Source organism: Pelophylax lessonae (genome assembly GCF_965119305.1).
Source record: "Pelophylax lessonae genome assembly, chromosome: 1".
In the NCBI taxonomy this organism is placed as follows: domain Eukaryota; kingdom Metazoa; phylum Chordata; class Amphibia; order Anura; family Ranidae; genus Pelophylax; species Pelophylax lessonae.
Window position 1 is genome coordinate 266535555 of NC_138768.1, and position 20241 is coordinate 266555795.

Here is a 20241-nt window from a genome sequence, read left to right on the forward strand (position 1 = left end):
TCCGATTCTCATCAATATGGACGTCCCAAAGCAGTGCCACAAATGAGGGGTGGGATTGACAGAAATCAAAATCCAATCTAGAAGGCCCAACCGGTGCCAACTAGAAGTTTAAAGGCTCATCAGACAAAAAGGGATGAGACTCAAATAAAATTCCAACGGAAAAAAACCCTCGAGGTAGACCACCGGTCTCCTCAAATTGCGGCCTGCAAAACCTTGCGGCCAAACGAGGCATCAGACGATGCCATTACATCAACTTTATAATGTTTTGTAAAGGTATGCACCGACGACCAGGTAGCCGCCTTGCACACCTGGACCACTGACGCCTGATGGCGAAAGGCCCATGACGCACTAAGCGCCCGAGTGGAATGCGCCTTAACAGGGAACGGGGGCTCCCGACCCTTAATAGAATAAGCCTGTACCACCGTCTGTCTGATCCATTTGGAAATAGTCACGGCAGATGCAGGCAACCCCTTTTTGGGCCCATCCGGGACCACAAAAAGTGAATCCGTCTTGCGAAACGAGTCCGTCGTTTTCAAGTATATCCTGATCGCCCGAACCACATCCAAGGAGTGTAAAGCAAACTCTCGATGATGGCTGGGCTTAGGACACAGGGAAGGTAATACAATTTCCTCATTCAGATGAAATTCTGAAACCACTTTAGGTAGGAAGGATGGATTCGGACGTAGAACCACCTTATCTCTATGAACCACCAGATATGGGGAACGACAAGATAATGCAGCCAGTTCTGACACCCTGCGTGCAGAAGTGATAGCCACCAAGAAGGCCACCTTCTGGGACAACGTAGGTAAAGGAATCTCCCTAATATCTTCAAAGGGAGGTTTCTGAAGAACAGACAATACTAGATTAAGATCCCAGGGCGGTAAAGGTGCGCGCATTGGCGGAGCCAGATGTCGCACCCCCTGGATGAAATTCCGCACCAAGGAATGAGTAGCCAAAGGTTTCTGAAAGAAGATAGCTAATGCTGAAACCTGACCCTTGATAGTGCTCAAGGCCAGTTTCTGCTCAACTCCTTGTTGCAGAAAAGCCAATATTCGATTAACCGAATAGGAACGTGGGTGGAACCCCAGGGGTTCACACCATGCAATGTAGGACTTCCATGTGCGATGATAAATCTTTCTTAAAGTCGCTTTCCTTGCTTTAACTAGAGTAGGAATAACTGAAGCTGACAATCCCTTGTCCTTCAGCACCTGGGTCTCAATAGCCAGGCCGTTAAAGCCAGCGATCGTAAAGCAGGATGGAAGATCGGTCCCTGAGACAGTAGGTCTTCCCTGAGAGGAAGTCGCCACGGGACGTCCGCAACCAGTCTGACCAAGTCGGCGTACCAGGCTCGACGAGGCCAGTCCGGAGCTACCAGGATTACTGGAATTCCTTCCCCCTCTATCCTGCGAAGAAGTCTTGGCAGTAACCTGAGAGGAGGGAAGGCATACATTAGCTGGTATTGCCCCCACGGGGCGACCAGTGCGTCTGCGGTCTCTGCTAGAGGATCGTGGGAGCGAGCCACAAATCTCTGCACTTTCCTGTTGAATCGAGATGCCAACAGATCCACATCCGGGGTGCCCCAACGTAGACACAATTGGTGGAAAACTTCTGGATGGAGGGACCATTCCCCCTGATCCAGAATCTGACGGCTGAGATAATCTGCCTGCCAATTCTCCACCCCCGGAATGAACACCGCGGAGAGAGCTGGAACAAACCGTTCTGCCCAGCGAAGAATGCAAGCCACTTCCCTGGCCGCCCGGACACTCTTGGTGCCCCCTTGGCGATTGACATAAGCCACGGCCGTGGCGTTGTCCGACTGGATCCGAACTGGGCTGCCCTGGAGTTGCTCAGTCCAGTGAATCAAACAAAGTCTGATCGCTCTCAGTTCCAATACATTTATCGGTAACCTGGATTCTTCCGGGGACCAAAGTCCCTGGGCGGATAATCGACCGAGAATTCCTCCCCATCCGGATAGACTGGCATCCGTGGTCACAATCGTCCAATATATTGGCAGAAATGACTTCCCCTGGCTGAGCATCGGAGATCGAAGCCACCAGACCAGAGACTCCCTGGTCTGTTCGCTCAATCGGATCCGATTGTCCAGGGATTCCGGATTCCGATTCCATTTGAGAAGAATCTCTTCCTGAAGGATTCGGGTATGGGACTGGGCAAATGGTACTGCTTCGAAGGAAGCCACCATCAACCCCAGAACCCTCATGCAAGTCCGAAGAGAAGGCCAGCTGTTGGATAGTAACAACTGAATTGCTGATTGAATCTTCCGGAGTTTCCCTGCCGGAAGAAATACTCTTGCCCTGGATGTGTCTAGAATTAGACCCAGATATTCAAGCCTCCTGGTGGGGACCAGAAATGACTTTTGCCGGTTCACCAGCCACCCGAATTCCTGTAAAGAGATCATAGTAATCTCTAGGTTTTGTAACAGGGTCTGCGGAGACTCTGCATGAAGCAGAAGATCGTCTAGGTAACCTAGAATCAATATGCCTCGTTGACGCAGCAGTGCCAACATTGGGGCCAACACCTTCGTGAAGACCCGAGGAGCCGTGGCGAGACCGAAAGGTAACGCCGCAAACTGATAATGGTTCTCTTCTACGGAAAAACGTAGAAACCGCTGATGTCCTGCGTAAATGGGAATGTGAAGATAGGCATCCTTGATGTCTATAGACGCTAGGAAATCCCCCTGATGCAGAGAGGACTGTGCGAATGGACTCCATCCTGAATTTTCTTATGTTGACAAAAGAATTGAGTGCCCTTAAGTCCAGAATTGGACGCACCTTGCCCTCTTTCCTGGGTATTGTAAATAGGTTTGAATAAAAACCTTGAAAACGTTCTGCCCAAGGAACGTGGACCACCACTCCTTGTTGCAGTAAATCCATGACCGCCCCCCGCAAAGCTACTAGGCGATCCGGGGATAGTCGGATATTGGAAGGGAGGAATCGCACGGGTGGAAGAGATCGAAACTCGATCTTGTACCCTGACCTTATGACTTTGCAAACCCATTTGTCCGGGATTCTGGAAAGCCATGGATCCGGGAACCGGTGAAGACGTCCCCCCACCCCAGTTATGGGTGGGGGCGCACCTTCAGGCTTTAGTAGTCTAATCTTCAGGTCTGGAAGAATCTGACTTTTGCTTGCCCGACCAGCGTCCCCTGAAACCTCCCGAAGGAGCTTTGGAGGACTTTGTTTTTTCACCCGTGGGACGAAAAAATTTCTTATGAGCGGAGAAAGAAGGCCCCCGTCTTTGACGAGGTCCTTTACCCTTAGTACTTTGTGGTAAAAAAGTGCTCTTTCCACCAGTGAGATCCTTGATGATCTCATCTAAGTTGGCTCCGAATAGACGCTCTCCTAAAAAAGGGAGATTAGCCAATGCTTTTTTGGAACCTTGGTCAGCTGACCAACATTTTAGCCACAGTGTACGCCTGAGGACCACTGCTGAAACTGATGCTCGCGCCAACAATGGAGTGGCGTCTAATGCCGCGTCACAAACAAACTGTAACCCTTGTATCATCTGTTCCAACAAATCTGATACCGCCTGAGGGACATCTTCTAAGTCCCGGCGTAACCACTTGGTCCATTCAGTTACAGTTTGCGAAACCAGCCCAATAGCAATTATTGGTCTGAAAGCTGATCCAATCAAGGCGCGAGACATAGCTTCTATCTTGCGATCCACCGGATCCTTAAAAGACGGAGCGTCTTCCAATGGAATGACCGTAGCTTTATTTAATCTAGAAATTGGTGAATCCACCACCGGTGGTACTGTCAATTTCTTAAGGAGGGCTTCCTCAAACGGATAACGCCTAATAATGCGTTTGGAAATAGCAGGGGTGCGTTTTGGCTGACTCCATTCTTCCTTGATCGGATTACCGAAACATTTGGGCAATGGAAATACTTTCGCCATTTTGGTGCGTTTTTTAGTACCAAAGGGAATTTCAGTCTCAGCTACTTCCGACGGTGTAACCTGTAATCTTAAGGTTTCTCGGACAGATACAATTAGTGCGTTTACCAACGCTTCCTCTCGGGCTATGGCTGATGCCGAAACATCCTCCTCACTGTCTGAAGAGACAGTACCCGAGACACAAATCCCAGATGAGGTACCTGCAACTGCAGGAATAGGCTCAGACTCTGAATCTGAAGTTTCAGATGAAATGGGGGTAGGCGGGGGTCGCTTCCTTGCGCCCTGTCCCTGACAAGCCACTTCCACCCGGGATACAAAGGTTTCCATAACTGCTGACAATGACTCAATAGTAAGCGGGGTGCTGGAGGGTCCTGCAGCCACCTCGAGGGGATCAGGTGGAGATACATGTGTGGAAGGGTCCATGTTAATCCAGGATACTTGCCAGAAAAATTTTTTAAAAAATAAAACTTTTTTTTTTTATCTGTATCCCACCAGCGCAATAGCGCCCCCCAGTGTACCTGCTTTTTGACCCCCACAGAGAGAGAGAGAGAGAGACCCCAAAGGCTCACCACCCGATGCAGAGAAGTTTTCCTATCAACTGCAGTCAGCGTTTGTCTTGTGCAGACTGGGAAGTCCTGTGCTAGGTTTCCCGGGTAAAAGGAAGTGGCTCCGCCCCCTGTGTACGCCTTCCGGCGTTCCCAGCTGCTCCTCGAGGTTAGCTGGGCACCTCAAACATGGCCGCCCCCATGCAGGAGACAATAGGCTCCAAAAAAATGGCGGCCGGCGTGACCTGTGGGCGGCTTGTGTGGACCTGGTCTACAGCAAAATGGCGGTGGACTGCCGATGTAGCGTTCTCAGCACAGCAGCCTACATGCTCCAAGCTAATGGTGGCCTGTCGGCCTGCGGGAGTCTGACGATCCACTACAGTCAAGGTAGGCTATACCTCCTATGTATGCTATAGTACTGAAGTCAGTTTGCAAACCAAGCCTGCTGGTTTAAAATGTTAGCTCCCAAACCAAGTCCGCTGCCCAAACCGAGCACATTATCACTGAGGATATGTGAACTTATCATAGGTTACAAGGGGGACTTTAGTGTCAGAAAGGATCCGACCATGCATAGAGGGGCCCGTATCCCAAAACGCCTCACAGGGAGGAAAGGGAAACATTTACTCACCATACCGGACTGACAGGCACCCTCTCTTCACAGTACCCTCTCCACCGAAGTGGGGGGCTGTCGACCAATCCAGACGCCTTGACTCTCTGGTTCCTGGCGTCCAAGCGAGACGTTTAACTCGCAAGGTCAGTCCCTCCAATGAGACTATGTCGCGGCCGACCCAGCGCGGAGCTATGGTCTGCACGCGCTCGTAGGCTGAACCGAGGTGACCACTGGATCTCAACATCCAGCCCGTCGCCCGGTCCCGTATACTTACTTGAATGTGTCGCGGCCGACCAAGCGTGGTGCTATGGTCTGCGCGCGCTCGTAGGCCGGCTGGGGTGACCACTGGATCTCAACATCCAGCCCGTCGCCCAGATCCGGCGTAATTTGCTTGAAGATCTCACAGGAAAAAAACTGGAGAAACTACCTAAAAAAATTTTTTTTTTTTTTTTCTAAAAAATCTTGCCAGGACCAAAAGATCCCAGCAAGGAACTTAGGTCCTTACTCCTGACTAGACAGAAAAAAACTAACATCCTGTAGCAGAGAGAGAGAGGATATACCCTCTGGGACTGCCCCTAAGGTGGAGCCAGAACGTTTTTTCTTTCTGCCTAGTCCTACTCCTGTAGAGGGCAGCATAACCTATTGATGAGAATCAAAGAGGACTACGTCTGTCAATGAGCGACAGAGAAAAATGCTCTCTATGACCCTAAGAACACCATCCCTACAGTCAAGCACAGAGGTGGAAACATGATGCTTTGGGGCCGTTTCTCTGCTAAAGGTAAAGGCCGACTTTGCCGCATTGAGGGGGCCAATGGACGGGGCCAAACATTGTAAAATCTTGGAAGAGAACCTTCTTCCCGGAACACTGAAGATAGGTCTTCCATCATGACAATGACCCAAAACATAGCACCAAGGCAACAAAGGAGTGACTTAAGAAGAAGCACAATCTCTGACATAGGGTCATGGAGTGGCCTTGTCAGTCTCCAGACCTTAATCCTATAGAAAATTTATGGAGGGAGCTGAAACTTCAAGTTGCCAAGAGACAGCCAAGAACCTTAACGCTTTAGAGAAGATCTGTAAAGAAAAATCCCTCCTGAGATGTGTGCAAACCTGGTCACCAACTACATGAAATGTCTTACCTCTGTGCTTGCCAACAAGGGTTTCTCCACCAAGTACTAAGACATGTTTTGCTTGGGGATCAAATACTTATTGTACTTACTGAACTGCAACTTAATTGATAGCATATGTTTTATGTATTTTTCTATGTCTCCATCTCTTAAAAATACACCTATGATAAAAATTATAGACCCTTTATTTCTTTGTAAGTGGGCAAACTTACAAAATTTGCAGGGGATCAAATATTTTCCCCCACTGTACATGTGTGGTAGTGTGAAGAAAAACGCAACACAGTGGACATGATTTGAAAAAACTTTAACACAGACGGAATGCCACTGCCAACCACAGGGCTGTAGCATAGAGAACACCATATGAAACTGGGAAATTCTGCATTTACTAACTGGAGAGACTTCCAGGATTTTCAGTATACAGCATGAATCTACCAGTAGCTGTTGATAGTAGAGAGTCTTCCAACTCAAGTGAAAAATCACAGAGAGTGGAAGGAGACATCCGTTTTTTTTTTTAGAACACTAAGGGCTCATTCACATGGAGATTTCCGTATGTCCGTAAATCACTCCATCGGTTTGCGGGTGATATACGGACATAATGAATGTCAATGGCATTGCGGATGTCAGCGGATGACCATCCGCTGAAATCCGATTTTCGTCCTTTCAGTTCTGTTCCGTTTTTTGGAACGGAACAGAACCCTATTTTTGTTCCGTTTAAAAAACAGAAGGGAAGCAAAATCGGATGTCAGCGGTGTCATCCGCTGACATCCGCAATGCCCATAGACATACATTATGTCTGTATATCATCCGCAAACGGATGGGATGATATGCGGACATACGGACCGGATGACAAGTGTCATCCGTGTCCGTGAAAAAAAAAAAAGTGCCGGAGCAAATCGCAATACGGTCCGCTCCGTGTGAAAGAGCCCTAAGTGGCAAAGTGTGAGGAGGGAGGGGTTATTGCCTCTAGGGGGCTGGGGCAGGGGCTTCAGTTTCTATGTGCCTAAAGTAAATTTTTCCTGTAGATTGCAGTATATTGGGATCAAGTAATCAAAAATTAAGGGTAAAAGACTATTCTCCAACAGAATACAACAGTGTTAACAAGTTCAGTTTTCCAAAGACTCACAAAAAAATCCAGCTATATGACTTTTTCTGCATTCTCATTCAAGTCAATAAAAACGTCATGAAACCAAAACACCACAAGGCATTTCAATGTGTCCTAATGGTGCATTATTTGATGCGTCCCACAAGACAGTTTTTAGGCATGCTCACAACCCATGTTAAAAATGTGGTGCAACATAGTAGAAAAGCGCAGCTCAATTTAAAATGCATGTCTACACATCCAAATGCACAAGTGGTAATGTACTGCATTCGGTTTTAGCATCTATTGTGCAAATCAGAAAATGTTTAATGAAATGTATTTCATCCAGATGCAGTCATGTCACTCTGCTAAGGGGGGGGACCCAGCCATCTTACACATGTGTCATGCCTCGTTACCTTCAAAGTATGGGATGGTAGACCTTGCTGGAGATCCAGGAGGGGGGACAACATGATCAGGGCTAACCTGAAAACCAAAAATGAGACTTAAGTTACAAAATGCATTTAAAGTCAACACTAATCAAAATGTTTTATTTTGTTTTGGACGGGGTTAAAGCCTCTGTCATATGTTTTTATTGCTGGCTGTGTCCATGTAGAAGAGATTTCCCTTCACTTCCTGTCTTGTTTCTAATGGGGGCACAGAATCAAAAATATACTGTAGTTTTAGCAGAGTGAAAAAAAGGTTTTCATTTTTGTTACTCTACTAAAGGGATAGAGACTATTGCATGTAAATGTTGATTCACTGAAGGGATTGTGACTGTTCAAAGTGAATGTCACTAAACAACTAATCATAGATATCATAAATAAGATGAAGCTGTGTTCACCTCAGACATATTATGCGCTACCAAAGGTTTTGTGTTTTTTTTTTCCCCAAGGACAAGATTGGATTTTCAAATAAACACCGGTTTACCCTATTTTCTGTCATTCAGTCATTCATTTTGCAAAATCAACCATCTCTAATGCAAGAGCAAATCGACCACAATCTTTTTTTATTGCCATCTATGCCTTCCTATGCCTACGACTGCTTCTCCCATTTCTTGAATGGGTGTCACAGGGAAAGATTGTGAAAGAACATCTCCCCAATGGTAGCACATGGAAAAAGATTTTCAAAGAACTCTATTCTATAGAGAACTAATGAGAAAATAATTCTGTGGAGTTGGGTTTTAACAACTCCACAGAACTAAAACAGAACTTTCAAAAGAGCTGTAATAATAACTCCCATACTTAAGAAATCTGGTGCAGACTCCAGTCACTTCAGAAATTTTCGGCCATCTTCAACCTTCCTTTTCTATCCTAAATCCTTGAAAAAACAGTTGCCTCTCAGGTCTTTACTGACCTCTTATTACAGGGGTCTTCAAACTATGGCCCTGCAGTTGATCAGGAATCACATTTCCCATCATGCCTAGTCATGTCTGTGAATGTCAGAGTTTTACAATGCCTCATGGGATGTGTAGTTCCACAACAGCTGGAGGGCCGTACTTTGAGGATCCCTGTCTTATTAGATCAATTTTAATCTGGTTTCCGTCCCATACATACCACTAAAACTGCCTTGGTAAAAAAACACAAACGATCTCTTCATGGCAGCAGACTTTGGTCCCATAACTATTCTCATCCTCCTCGTTCGGAGTGCAACCTTTGATACCATTTCTCATAATCTCCTCCTTGACAGATTAGCCTCCACTGGATTCACTGATACACACCTCAACTGGTTTAAATCTTATCTCTCTGGCTTCTCAATTCATCCAACTCAATTCTTTCAAATCTTAACCATCTATACTCTCTACTGGTGTGCCCCAGGGTTCTGTCCTGGGGCCTCTTCTGTTCATAATCTATCTTCTTCCTCTTGGTCTCATATTTCTTAAAATGTAACATCCACTTCCATTGCTATGTGGATGACACTCAGCTCTACCTGTCAACTAAACCTACTACCACCCTTCCACCCAAATCCCTTACTGACTGTTTACAGGAAATTAAATCCTGGCTTTCTTCCCAACTTTCTCAAATAAAACAGTGATAAAACCGAGGTTCTCCTTATTGCACATAATCCACCCTAACAAAGCTTAACAGTTTTTCAGTAAATATTGATAACACCATAGGCTTTCCTTCCCCCTCAAGTAAAGACTCTGGGTGTCATCCTTGATTTCCAAGCCCACATCAGTAATGTTACGCAGTCAGCATACTTCCATCAACGCAAGATTAATCACCTACGTCCATTCCTCACACCCAACAACACTGCCATTCTCTTTCACAATCTGGTCACTTCCCACATAAATGAATGCAACTCCCTTCTTTTTGGTCTGCCTCTCAAGTCCCTCCATAAACTACAATTGGTTCAGAACTCTTCTGCACACCAGAACCCCCTCCTTTAATAACATTACTCCTGTCCTTTAGCACCTTCGCTGGCTTCTGGTCAAATATCGTAAACCCCATTAGAAGGGCTGCGATCGGACTTTGGAAATTTCTAAATTAGAAATGTGGTGGGCATATGAACTTAACCACTTGCTGACCGGGCCATAGCCAAATGACAGCTACAGCGCAGTCTTCTTATTCTGGGAAGGCGTACAATGACGTCCTCCAAGAATCACGCTTCCTGCGCACCCCCTGGGGTGCGCACACAGAAGTGTCCAATGACGGAGCGATCAGTTGTCACTAGTCAGCGCATGTCAGGTACAGTTCTCTCCTCTCCTCATACGCTGTACACAGCGATTGGTACAGCGTGCGAGGAGAAGAGGAAGGCTGCAGCACCGCTCATCCCCTGCCTCCTCCATGCCTCAATAATACCTCAGTCGTGCCCATCCATGCTTTAATCATGCCAATCCGTGCCTCAATCATGCCAATCCCTGCCTCAATCATGCCTCATCTGTGCCCACCCATGCCACCTCAGTGCTCATCTGTGGCTCATTAATGCCACATCATTGCTCATTCTTTACACATCGATGCCGTCAGTGCTCATCCAGGCCTCATCAGTGCTTTTCAGTGCCACATCCATGCCAAGTCAATGATCATCCGTGCCACGCCAGTGCTCATCCATGCCACATCAGAGGTCATCCGTGCCACATCAGTGCTAATTCGTGCCACATTCATGCCATGTCAGTGCTCATCCATGCCACATCCATGCCACGTCAGTGCTCATCTGTGCCATATCCATGCCACGTCAATGCTCATCCTTGCCGCATCAGTGCTCATCCGTGCCTCATCCATGTCACGTCAGTGCTCATCAGTGCCACATTCATGCCACGTCAGTGCTCATCCATGCCACATCCATGCCACGTCAGTGCTCATCTGTGCCACATCAGTGCTCATCCGTGCCACATCAGTGCTCATCCGTGCCACATCAGTGCTCATCCGTGCCACATCAGTGCTCATCCGTGTCACATCAGTGCTCATCCGTGTCACATCAGTGCTCATCCGTGCCACATCCATACCACATCAGTGTCACATCAGTGCCACTACAGTGCTTATCACTGCCCTACAGTGCCACATAAAAGTGTAATGTGTAGTCAGGAAATGACGAAGCTCCCTGCCTGTTGGGCCTCTATATGTGGCCAGTCTGTGTAAATGTCTCACACATGGGATATCGCCTTACTCAGGAGGGATAGCAGAATGTATTATGGGGTGTCATTTTTGGAATGTACATGCTACGTGTTAGAAATATCTTATCTTATAACAGGACAACTTGGTGTAAAAAAAGAAATGCATTTCTTTCATCGTTTTTCCAAAAACTTGTGGAAAAAAATGACATGTTTAAAAGAGGCATTATGCTCCTAGATTATGTGTTGGGGTGTTTGCTTTCCAAAATGGGGTAATTTTGTGGGTGATTCCATTGTCCTGGTGCTCCAGGGTCTTCAAAAGTGTGATAGGTTGTCAAAAAATGATATGTGTAATTTTTACTCCTAGAACACCTGGAGGTGCTACTTGGATGTTGGACCTCTGTATGTGGCCAGGCTGTGTAAAAGTCTAACACATGTGGTATCGCCATACTCAGAAGGAGTAGCAGAATGTATTTTGGGGTGTAGTTGCAAGTATGCCTATACAGTGTGTGATAAATAACTTGGTAATAGCTGGATTTTTGTCTTATCGTAAAATCCTTTTCTCTGACGTTCATTGACAGACGCAGCTCCATATAATTCTTGACCAGGGCAAGTCCTTCCTTCTGATGTATTGGACTGTGGTAACCACAAACGCCAGCCTGTTCCTCTTTCCCAATCCACCAAGAGCAAGGCACCGCGTAAAAGATGGGGGCCTTCATTTACTGCTCATAGACGGCTATTTCGTGCGTCCGGGGCGCAGGAAAAAGGAGCTAAGCCATCCAGGTGATTTGTTCTTTTTTCTTTTTTTTTTCAAATATTGTATTGATTTTAAGATTCTGTTACTCATCTTTAAGGTCATTCACAACCCTTCTCCCCTGTACCGGTCTGAACTTCTACATATTAATAGACCCTCCCCCGCACTCTCAGGTCTTCTGCCTGCAGGGATGGCCCCATAGGCGTGGTAAAGCTTTTTCCTGCCTAGTGTTCTACCCTTTTAGGGGGCAGCATAACCAAATGGTCAAGAATTATATGGAGCATGGAGCTGCGTCTGTCAATGAACGATAGAGAAATAATTTTTTGAAAAGAAAAAAAAAATCTTCATTTTGCAAAAGAATTGTGGGAAAAAATTACAACTTCAAAAAACTCACCATGCCGCTTACTAAATACCTTGGAATATCTACTTTCCAAAAAGGGGTCATTTGGGGGGTATTTGTACTTTCCTGGTTTGTTAGTGTCTCAAGAAATGAAATAGGCCATCAGTACATCAGGTGTGATAAATTTTCAATGATTGGCATTATAGCTTGTACACTCTATAACCTTCACAAAGACCAAATAATATATACTTATTTGGGTTATTTTTTACCAAAGATATGCAGCAGTATAACTTTTGGCCAACATTTATGAAGACAAATGACTACATTTGCAAAATTTTAAAACATTTTAAAAAATTTTTTTTTACATATTTTCAGGTTTTTTTTTTATTTATAGCGCAAAAAATAAAAACACAATGATGATTAAATACCACCAAGAGAAAGCTCTATTTGTGTGAAAAAAAGGAAGAAAATTTCATATGGGTACAGTGTTGCATGACTGAGTAATTGTCATTCAAAATGTGAGAGCACTGAAAGCTGAAACTTGGTCTGGTTAGGAAGGGGGTTTAAGTGCCCAGTGGGCAAGTGATTAAATGCTTTTCCCCAATGGAGTTAAATGTTGAATGGGATGTCAATTGTTTTATTGACACTAGGTGAGTTCTGTGTGGATAATTGACATCACATTCTAAGAGCCCATTCACACTGCCGCGACTTGTCAGGCGACTTGTCAGCCTGACAAGTCGCGGTCCATTGAGTAGTACAGGACTCGTTCTAATAGGAGCGACACAAGTCGCTCCGACTTAGAAAAAGGGTCCTGTACTTCTTTGGGGCGACCTCGGAGCGACTTGCATAGACTTCCATTATGTGAAGTCCCTGCAAGTCGGGCCGAAGTCGCGGTGCACGCGACTTCACAGGTCGCCCCCCGAAGTCGGATCGCCTCAGTGTGAACCGGCTCTAATTGTTTCCGTTTTGTGACATGTAAATAATCAGCCCACATCACAGATTCTTAAAAAAAAAAATACAGCTAGTTATTTTAAAAACATTCTTTGTAGAATATATACTTTTTTTAACTTAATCTATTCCATATTCTATCTATTTAATCATGACGCCGGACTGGAAGTGATATATTACACTACAAGAAAAGGGTGCCAGCACTAGTAATGACATCACAAACTTAAAAAAAAAATAGCGCCCGGACAGGAAGTGATGTTCTGCCGTCCATGCTGTCCCCATACGATGGAATCTAAACATCCTGTGTGGGTTACTTATAAAAAGAGGTATAGTGAATGATATTGGTATGCTCCTGGTGATGGCTATAGAGCTTGACTTATATGCCAAAGATCATGCTTGCATTCTGAGCTCAGTTTGGCGGCATACTATGTATCTTTATGTGCCCTATGTTTTTTATGCACATTATATGGACTGCTTGCACCGTTAGTTGTAGAGTCTAAACAGCATAACCTGGTTGGCTATTTGTGGTTTGGTAGGGTTTTTAATTTCTTTTTTTACATATTTTAATAAATACTACACTATGAGCAATTTATTTCTGGGGTCGTCCCTGGACTGATCAGATGTATCTTCATAAGGAAGACCACCGAATGAGCTTTTGCTGTCCTATAACTTAGACAACTGGTTCTGGTGAGTGTGCACTTCTTATATTTGGTGAAGCCAGCACACACATGGTGATTCATGCGGAGATTGTGGAGTAATAACACTGGAACTAATTCATTTACACTTATGGACTTCTATTCACATTATTGTGATCTATTTTATTTGATTTAAAACTCAGTTTTGTTTATGCACATTTGTATACCTGTTGAAGAGTATCACTATGATTCATACAGCGCTGATATGATTTTTTTTCTTTTATTTTTTAAATATTGTATTGATTTCAAGATTCCGTTACTCATTTTTAAGGTCATTCACAACCCTTCTTCCCTGTACCGGTCTGAACTCCTACATATTAATAGACCCTTCCCCGCACTCTCAGGTCTTCTTCTTCCATCCATCTCAATGTTCTATCCGCTTGCCTTACCACTATGGGACTGAGAGCTTTTAACCGCTCTGCCTCTTGAATTTGGAACACCCTGCCCCCTGACATTCATAACATCGGTCACTCTGGTATGCATAGAAAATATAATATAAGCACCCGAACACATCTAACGTTTCTAAACATAGCAGAAAGAGAATGTTACAATTTTGTACCTGTGACCCACTAGATACGCTGCTCGTCTTTCTCTTCAGCGAGTCCCCCTGACATACTGTCAGCAGTGAGTTTGGTAGAATAGATCGGAAATCATTGAAAGAGCGCCTACGGATCCCTTCCAGCTCCTCTGGAGCCTTTAATGATTGAGGAGACATTTTTGGAAACAGCTTGGACAGAAGGGATTCTTCAGAGTTGCTGTATCGTCCAAATGCCCGAGAGATGCCAATCAAACAGGGCACTGCATATTTACACAGGTACTCTACAGAAAATGATGATTGAGATTTATTATATTGTGCAACAAATGAAAACACCATAAGGCAAGAATACAAATGTAAAATTTCTATAGCATTTATACCTGAACATATCTATCTGTTAGGTTTTTTTGTATGCTTGTAAATTGTATGCAATGTGAATGCAATCAATAGATAGTCTGATGGATGTGCGATGGATGTGCACAAACTACAGAAAATAAAAGCCCACGTTTTTTGACTTCGAGAATCCATCATGACATCAAACAGAATGCAGAGGTGTATTACGTTACTTAAAAACAAGTACAGAGTATACAGTGGATATAAAAAGTCTACACATCCCTGTAAAAATGTCAGGTTTCTGTGATGTAAAAAAATGAGACAAAGACAAATCATTTCAGAACTTTTTCCACCTTTAATGTGACCTATAAACTGTACAACTCAAGAGGCTACACGGTTTTTCATAAATGTTTTGGAATAGCCCAGCCAGAGCCCAGACCTGAACCCAATTGAAAATCTGTGGGGTGATCTGAAGAGGGCTGTGCACAGGAGATGCCCTTGCAATCTGACAGCTTTGGAGTGTTTTTGCAAAGAAGAGTAGGCAAATATTGACAAGTCAAGATGTGCCATGCTGATAGACTCATACCCAAAAAGAATGAGTACTGTAATAAAATCAAAAGTTTTAGTTTAGGGTGTGCACACTTATGCAATCATATTATTTTAGTTTTTCTTTGACTCCCCCCCCCCCCCCCAAAAAAAATATTTCAGTTTGTTGTTCAACTGAGTTGTACAGTTTATAGGTCACATTAAAGGTGAAAAAAGTTCTGAAATTATTTATCTTTGTCTCACTTTTTTTTATCACAGAAACCTGACATTTTAACAGGGTTGTGTAGACTTTTTATATCCACCCTATATAAACTGAGGTTATTAAAAAAGCTGTTGTGAACTATGGGAATAAAACAGTAGCATGTACACTAGTCCAATGTAACTGCCTGATAACATGAAAGGTAAGGTTGGAAAACTGTGTGCATATAAATCAAAAAAACGAAATCAACAGAAGGTTCTAATACTTTTTTTAACTAGAAAATAATACTTCTGGCATGCCCCATTAACCACTTCCTGCCCGCCATATAGCAGAATGACGGCCGGAAAGTGGTTAAGTTAACCTGACTGGATGTCATATGATGTCCAGCAGAATAAGCCGCTCGCGCGCACACGTGAGGGCACGCAGATCAGTGGTGCGGTGTGTCACTCTGACACACCGCATCTCCGATCCCCGTAAAGAGCCTATGACGTAGGCTCTTTACCATGTGATCCGCTGTGACCAATCACAGCTGGTCACATCGTAAATAGGAAGTATTGTTTAATCGGCTTTCCTCCATTCGCGCTGACAAGGCACGAGTAGAGGAGAGCCAATCGGGGGCTCTCCTGACAGGGGGGTCTGCACTGATAATCAGTGCATTGATTATCTGTGCAGACCCATTAGGGATGCCCACTAGAGCCCACCAGGGATGCCAACCCATGCCACTAGTGATGACAACCCGTGGCCACCAGAGATGCCCATCAGTGCTAATTAAAGATGCCAATCAGTGCCTATTAGGGATTCCAACCAGTGGCCATTAGTAATGCCTGTTAGTGCTGCCTATTCGTGCCATATATCAGTGCCACCCATCAGTTCCCATCATTGCACATCAGTGCCACCCATCAATGCTGCCCATCAGTGCCACCAATCAGTGCTGCCTATGAGTGCCCATCACTGACGCCTATCAGTGCCCATCAATGTTGCATATCGGTGCCACCTATCAGTGCTGCATGTCAGTGCCGCCTATCAGTGCCCAACAGGGTTACATATTAGTGTCTCATCATCAGTGCCCCTCAGTGCAGCCTAATCAGTGCTCGTCAGTGCAGGAAAAAAAACGTACTTATTTACAAAAATTTTAACATAAATAAAGAAAAAAAACTTTTTTTTTTTCAAAATTTTTGGTCTTTTTTTTATTTGTTTAGCAAAAAAGAAAAAACCCAGAGGTGATCAAATACCACCAAAAGAAAGCTCTATTTGTAGGAAAATGTCTTGTTTGGGTACAGCGTTGCATGACCGCGCAATTATCATTCAAAGCGTGAAAGCGCAAAAAGCTGAAAATTGGCCTGGGCAGGAAGGGGGTGAAAGTGCCCTGTATTGAAGTGGTTAAACATAAACCTAGCATATCCCAACAAACTCATATAGACCAATGAGGTGCCAAAATGAACCGTATGCAAAATCTAAAGTCTTATGCAATCAGCTCACCATTGTCTTCAACATCTATTGACAACAGGAAGGCTGGGGTATCAAAGCTTCTAAAATCCTATACAAGATTTCAAATGCTACCAATTGCTATTCCATCTGCATATTTTAGAATAATAAAAACAATGATCTTAAAGTGTATCTGGCAGGGGAAAAAGCCTAGAATACAATATACGGCTCTCTGTAGAGATAAATCACAGGGAGGACTGGCGGCATCAGACATTAAAATATAATATATCGCAGTCATAATTTCACGAATGATAGAGTGGACAAAAATAAATTCAGAAAAAAGACAGGTTAAGATTGAAACCACACTGAGTAGAACACAATTATATAAAAAAAAAAAAAAGGAAGCTCACCTTTGTCCTGAATCTGTACAGACTGACACATTCCAAGAAGACATTGCATCACATCCAGGATTGTCTCCAATATCTGAGGACACATGACATACAAACATGTTATCTATTGCCAGAGAGATATGGATGCCAGGAATGAAGGCATGGGTTCCCTTGAAGCTTGCATTCAAAGGGCCCTTTACAGGCACCAGCGCCTTGTTTTCTGTGTATGAAACAGTTTACTTTTAAACAGTATAGGACACGTGATCCCTGTACACATGGTAGACATAAACAAATGCCAAATGTGACAAATTTTATCAAAGCCATCCTGTGTATAAAGCAAGTAAACGTATTCCATTCTTGCTGTAGTAGTACATTCTGTGTACTAGTAGTAGTAGGATTCCTAAAAAAAGGCACTCACACATAGGCACTTCAACACCTTTAATAATGTATGGGGGACATTAGTCAGTAAATAATTTGCTTGCCAATCATCATCAAATGATGTCTCACAGAAGGCATAAAACACATTTGCTGGCCAGATTTGCCCCTTTCATTCACTCCCCTGACTTGCACCTGCTGCCTTTTGCCTTAAAGCGTTTGTTACCCCAAATATTCATAATCCTGATATGTGCCTGCTGTACCACGTACTTGTATGAGAAAGTGTCCTGTTCTCTTTGTATTGTTTCCTTTATGTGAAATCACTGGTATTCCTGCCTGTCCCTCTGCTTTCCTAATAAAAACTGACCACACTAAGCAGGAGAACACAACGTGGTTAGTTCTCTTGGTTGTGCTAGGAACTCTGTGTGCTCTCCTCCAATGATACGACTCATCCTGACACTCCCCACGCTGCACAGCCATTCACTGGGAAGCTCAGTGTTGCTGCTTCTCCTCCCCCCCAGCTCTTATGCAGCTGCGAACAGAGAGAATGTAATCGCTTATACAATTGGGAAAAAGGTATATATAATATATTTTTAGATCTATTCAAAAATGTTTTGCCTTTCATTTCTATTTTAAACTAAATGGGTTGTTTTACAAAGTGATTGTGTACAATCATTTTAGAGGAATCCGCACAAGGAACACATGTTATAGACTGTAAGTTTTGTCACTTGGGCTGATTTTGTGGTTTTTCATTTTTGCTACACTTAGGCTTTAAGAAATATGATTTATGTTCAATATCCCACAAAAAACACAAATATATCACCAGTTTATCACTACTGTGTTGGCTGCATTATTTTTACTATTTATTTTACTGTTTCCCTTTTGCTTTTCACCCAAATGATCCTAAAATGTACAATACTTGCTGTATAAGGCTCCATGTACACTGGGCTTAAAAAAAAAAAATGACAGTTCCCTTGTCAGAAAAAAATGCTCTTATAGAGCGTTTTTGTCCATAGTTTAGATGAGTTTAGGAGAGTTTTGTGTTTTTTTCTCCCAGAAAGCTCCAATCAGAAATGCAAACCAGAAGGGTTTTTTTTCCTGCCTCTAAAAGTTGAGCTTAAAATATGCCTGTAATTGTCCTAATGTGCAAGGACACATTGGATAACACTGAGCTTCTTTCTACAGGCAAAACCCCAAACTCCTCTAGTAGCAGCGATTTTTAAGCCAGTGTGCATGGAGCCTTAAAAGAGAAGTATGGGGTTTGGCTTTTTTCCTCATTTATACTTACCTAGGTGGATGCAGCATCGGTTCGATGCTGCATCTAGCATCCCAGGGCCTCTGCACTGGGAACCGAGCGATCGAACACAGCCGATAGCTCTGTTCTAACAGCTCTCTGCTCTGCTCCCTCTTCACTCACTGGAGCACTGGGCTGTGGAGGGACGGGGAGTGGCCGGCTCAGGCTCTCAGCGGCTCGCTGAGAGGCTGAGCCAGGTGTCAGTCCAGGCAACATGGCGGATCCTGACTCCTTGGTCGTGATGATGCGGTGCCTGGACTGACTCTGTGACACCAGCAGAGAGCAGACTTCAGTCCGCTCTCTGCTGAAAACGGGTCACAGGAGTGCAGAGCGAATTACACTCCTGTGATTCATAGGAAATGTACAGCCAAACGAGTTTTGGCTGTACATCTCCTTTTATATGACAATCCTCTCCCACCGTACTGTTATCTATGGAAGAGCAGTGTTATTATCCTAGGACAGGGCTATAGAACACTCTACCTTCTAACAAAATATGGGGCCTTAAAGTCAACAGAGATTGTCAACAATAATTATAACAGATAAGAATGAAAAGCAGGCAGAGAAAGCAGGAAGTTATCTAATCACTAGACTTTAGGTACTTATTAAACAGATGTAAAAAAATAAATAAATAAATACTTTCATTGGTATAATTCACAGACCAAAGACCAAAAGAGAGCAAATAAGAATAAGAGAGAGAGAGGTTTATAGGTAGGGTATACATAAAATTTAATAGGGTTTCACTAAAAAAAAAATATAAAGAGATGGATAAGACACGAGACATGTAAATAAAAAAAAAAAAACTAACGTTTGCCTATATCATACAAAATAAAATATTTACATATTCTGTAAAATAATTAAATTTCAAAGCTCACAACACAGGTAATAAATCATATGGCTCTTTCACACGGGCGATCAGTTTTTTGGCTCCGCTCCGGTCCTTTTTTTTTTTCACGGAGCGGATGACACTTGTGTCATCCGCTCCGTATGTCCGCATATCATTCCATCCGTTTGCGGATGATATACGGACAAAATTTAAGTCTATGGGCATTGCGGATGTCAGCGGATGACACCGCTGACATCCGATTTTGCTTCCTTTCCGTTTTTTTAAAAGGAGGAAAAATAGGGCTCTGTTCCGTTCCAAAAAACGGAACAGAACTGAAAGGAAGAAAATCGGATGTCAGCGGATGGTCATCCGCTGACATCCGCAATCCCATTGACATACATTATGTCCGTAAATCATTCCCAAAAAAATAGGATGATTTGCGGACATACAGAGCGCCCGTGTAAAAGGGCCCTTAGCTTTGTAAAAAGAACAAACCATGTCAAACTGACAACCCTCTAATGTAAACAAACAGGCATTTTTAAGCTAAAGTTAGAAACAGAGGAGCTAAGTTAAGAATCTTTTGGAATGGATTTCTTCACATTAGAATCAGCTACAGAGACGAGTGGGGGCTTGTTAGGCATGTGTAAGCAGTTTAAGGAAAAAGTTTGGGCAAAAATTTTTATTTTCCTATGCAGTGGGGCTGTGCCAGCACTACAAGGATTACCTGCTAGTTTTTTTTTTTTTCAAATATTTTATTTATTCAAAGAGA

General features: G+C 43.8%; 1 protein-coding gene across 2 annotated transcripts in view; it reads right to left on the reverse strand.

Annotated features, from left to right (window-relative positions):
- The window catches only part of PI4KA (phosphatidylinositol 4-kinase alpha), a 293423-nt gene that overhangs the window by 246051 nt on the left and 27131 nt on the right, over positions 1-20241 (reverse strand). For both annotated transcript variants that reach the window (XM_082244087.1, XM_082244086.1), the window contains exons 5-7: positions 17002-17074; positions 14113-14372; positions 7686-7752 (exon numbers count right to left, since the gene is read on the reverse strand). In XM_082244087.1, coding sequence (XP_082100213.1) covers positions 7686-7752; positions 14113-14372; positions 17002-17074 — 400 coding nt within the window. The remainder of the gene's footprint in view (positions 1-7685; positions 7753-14112; positions 14373-17001; positions 17075-20241) is intronic.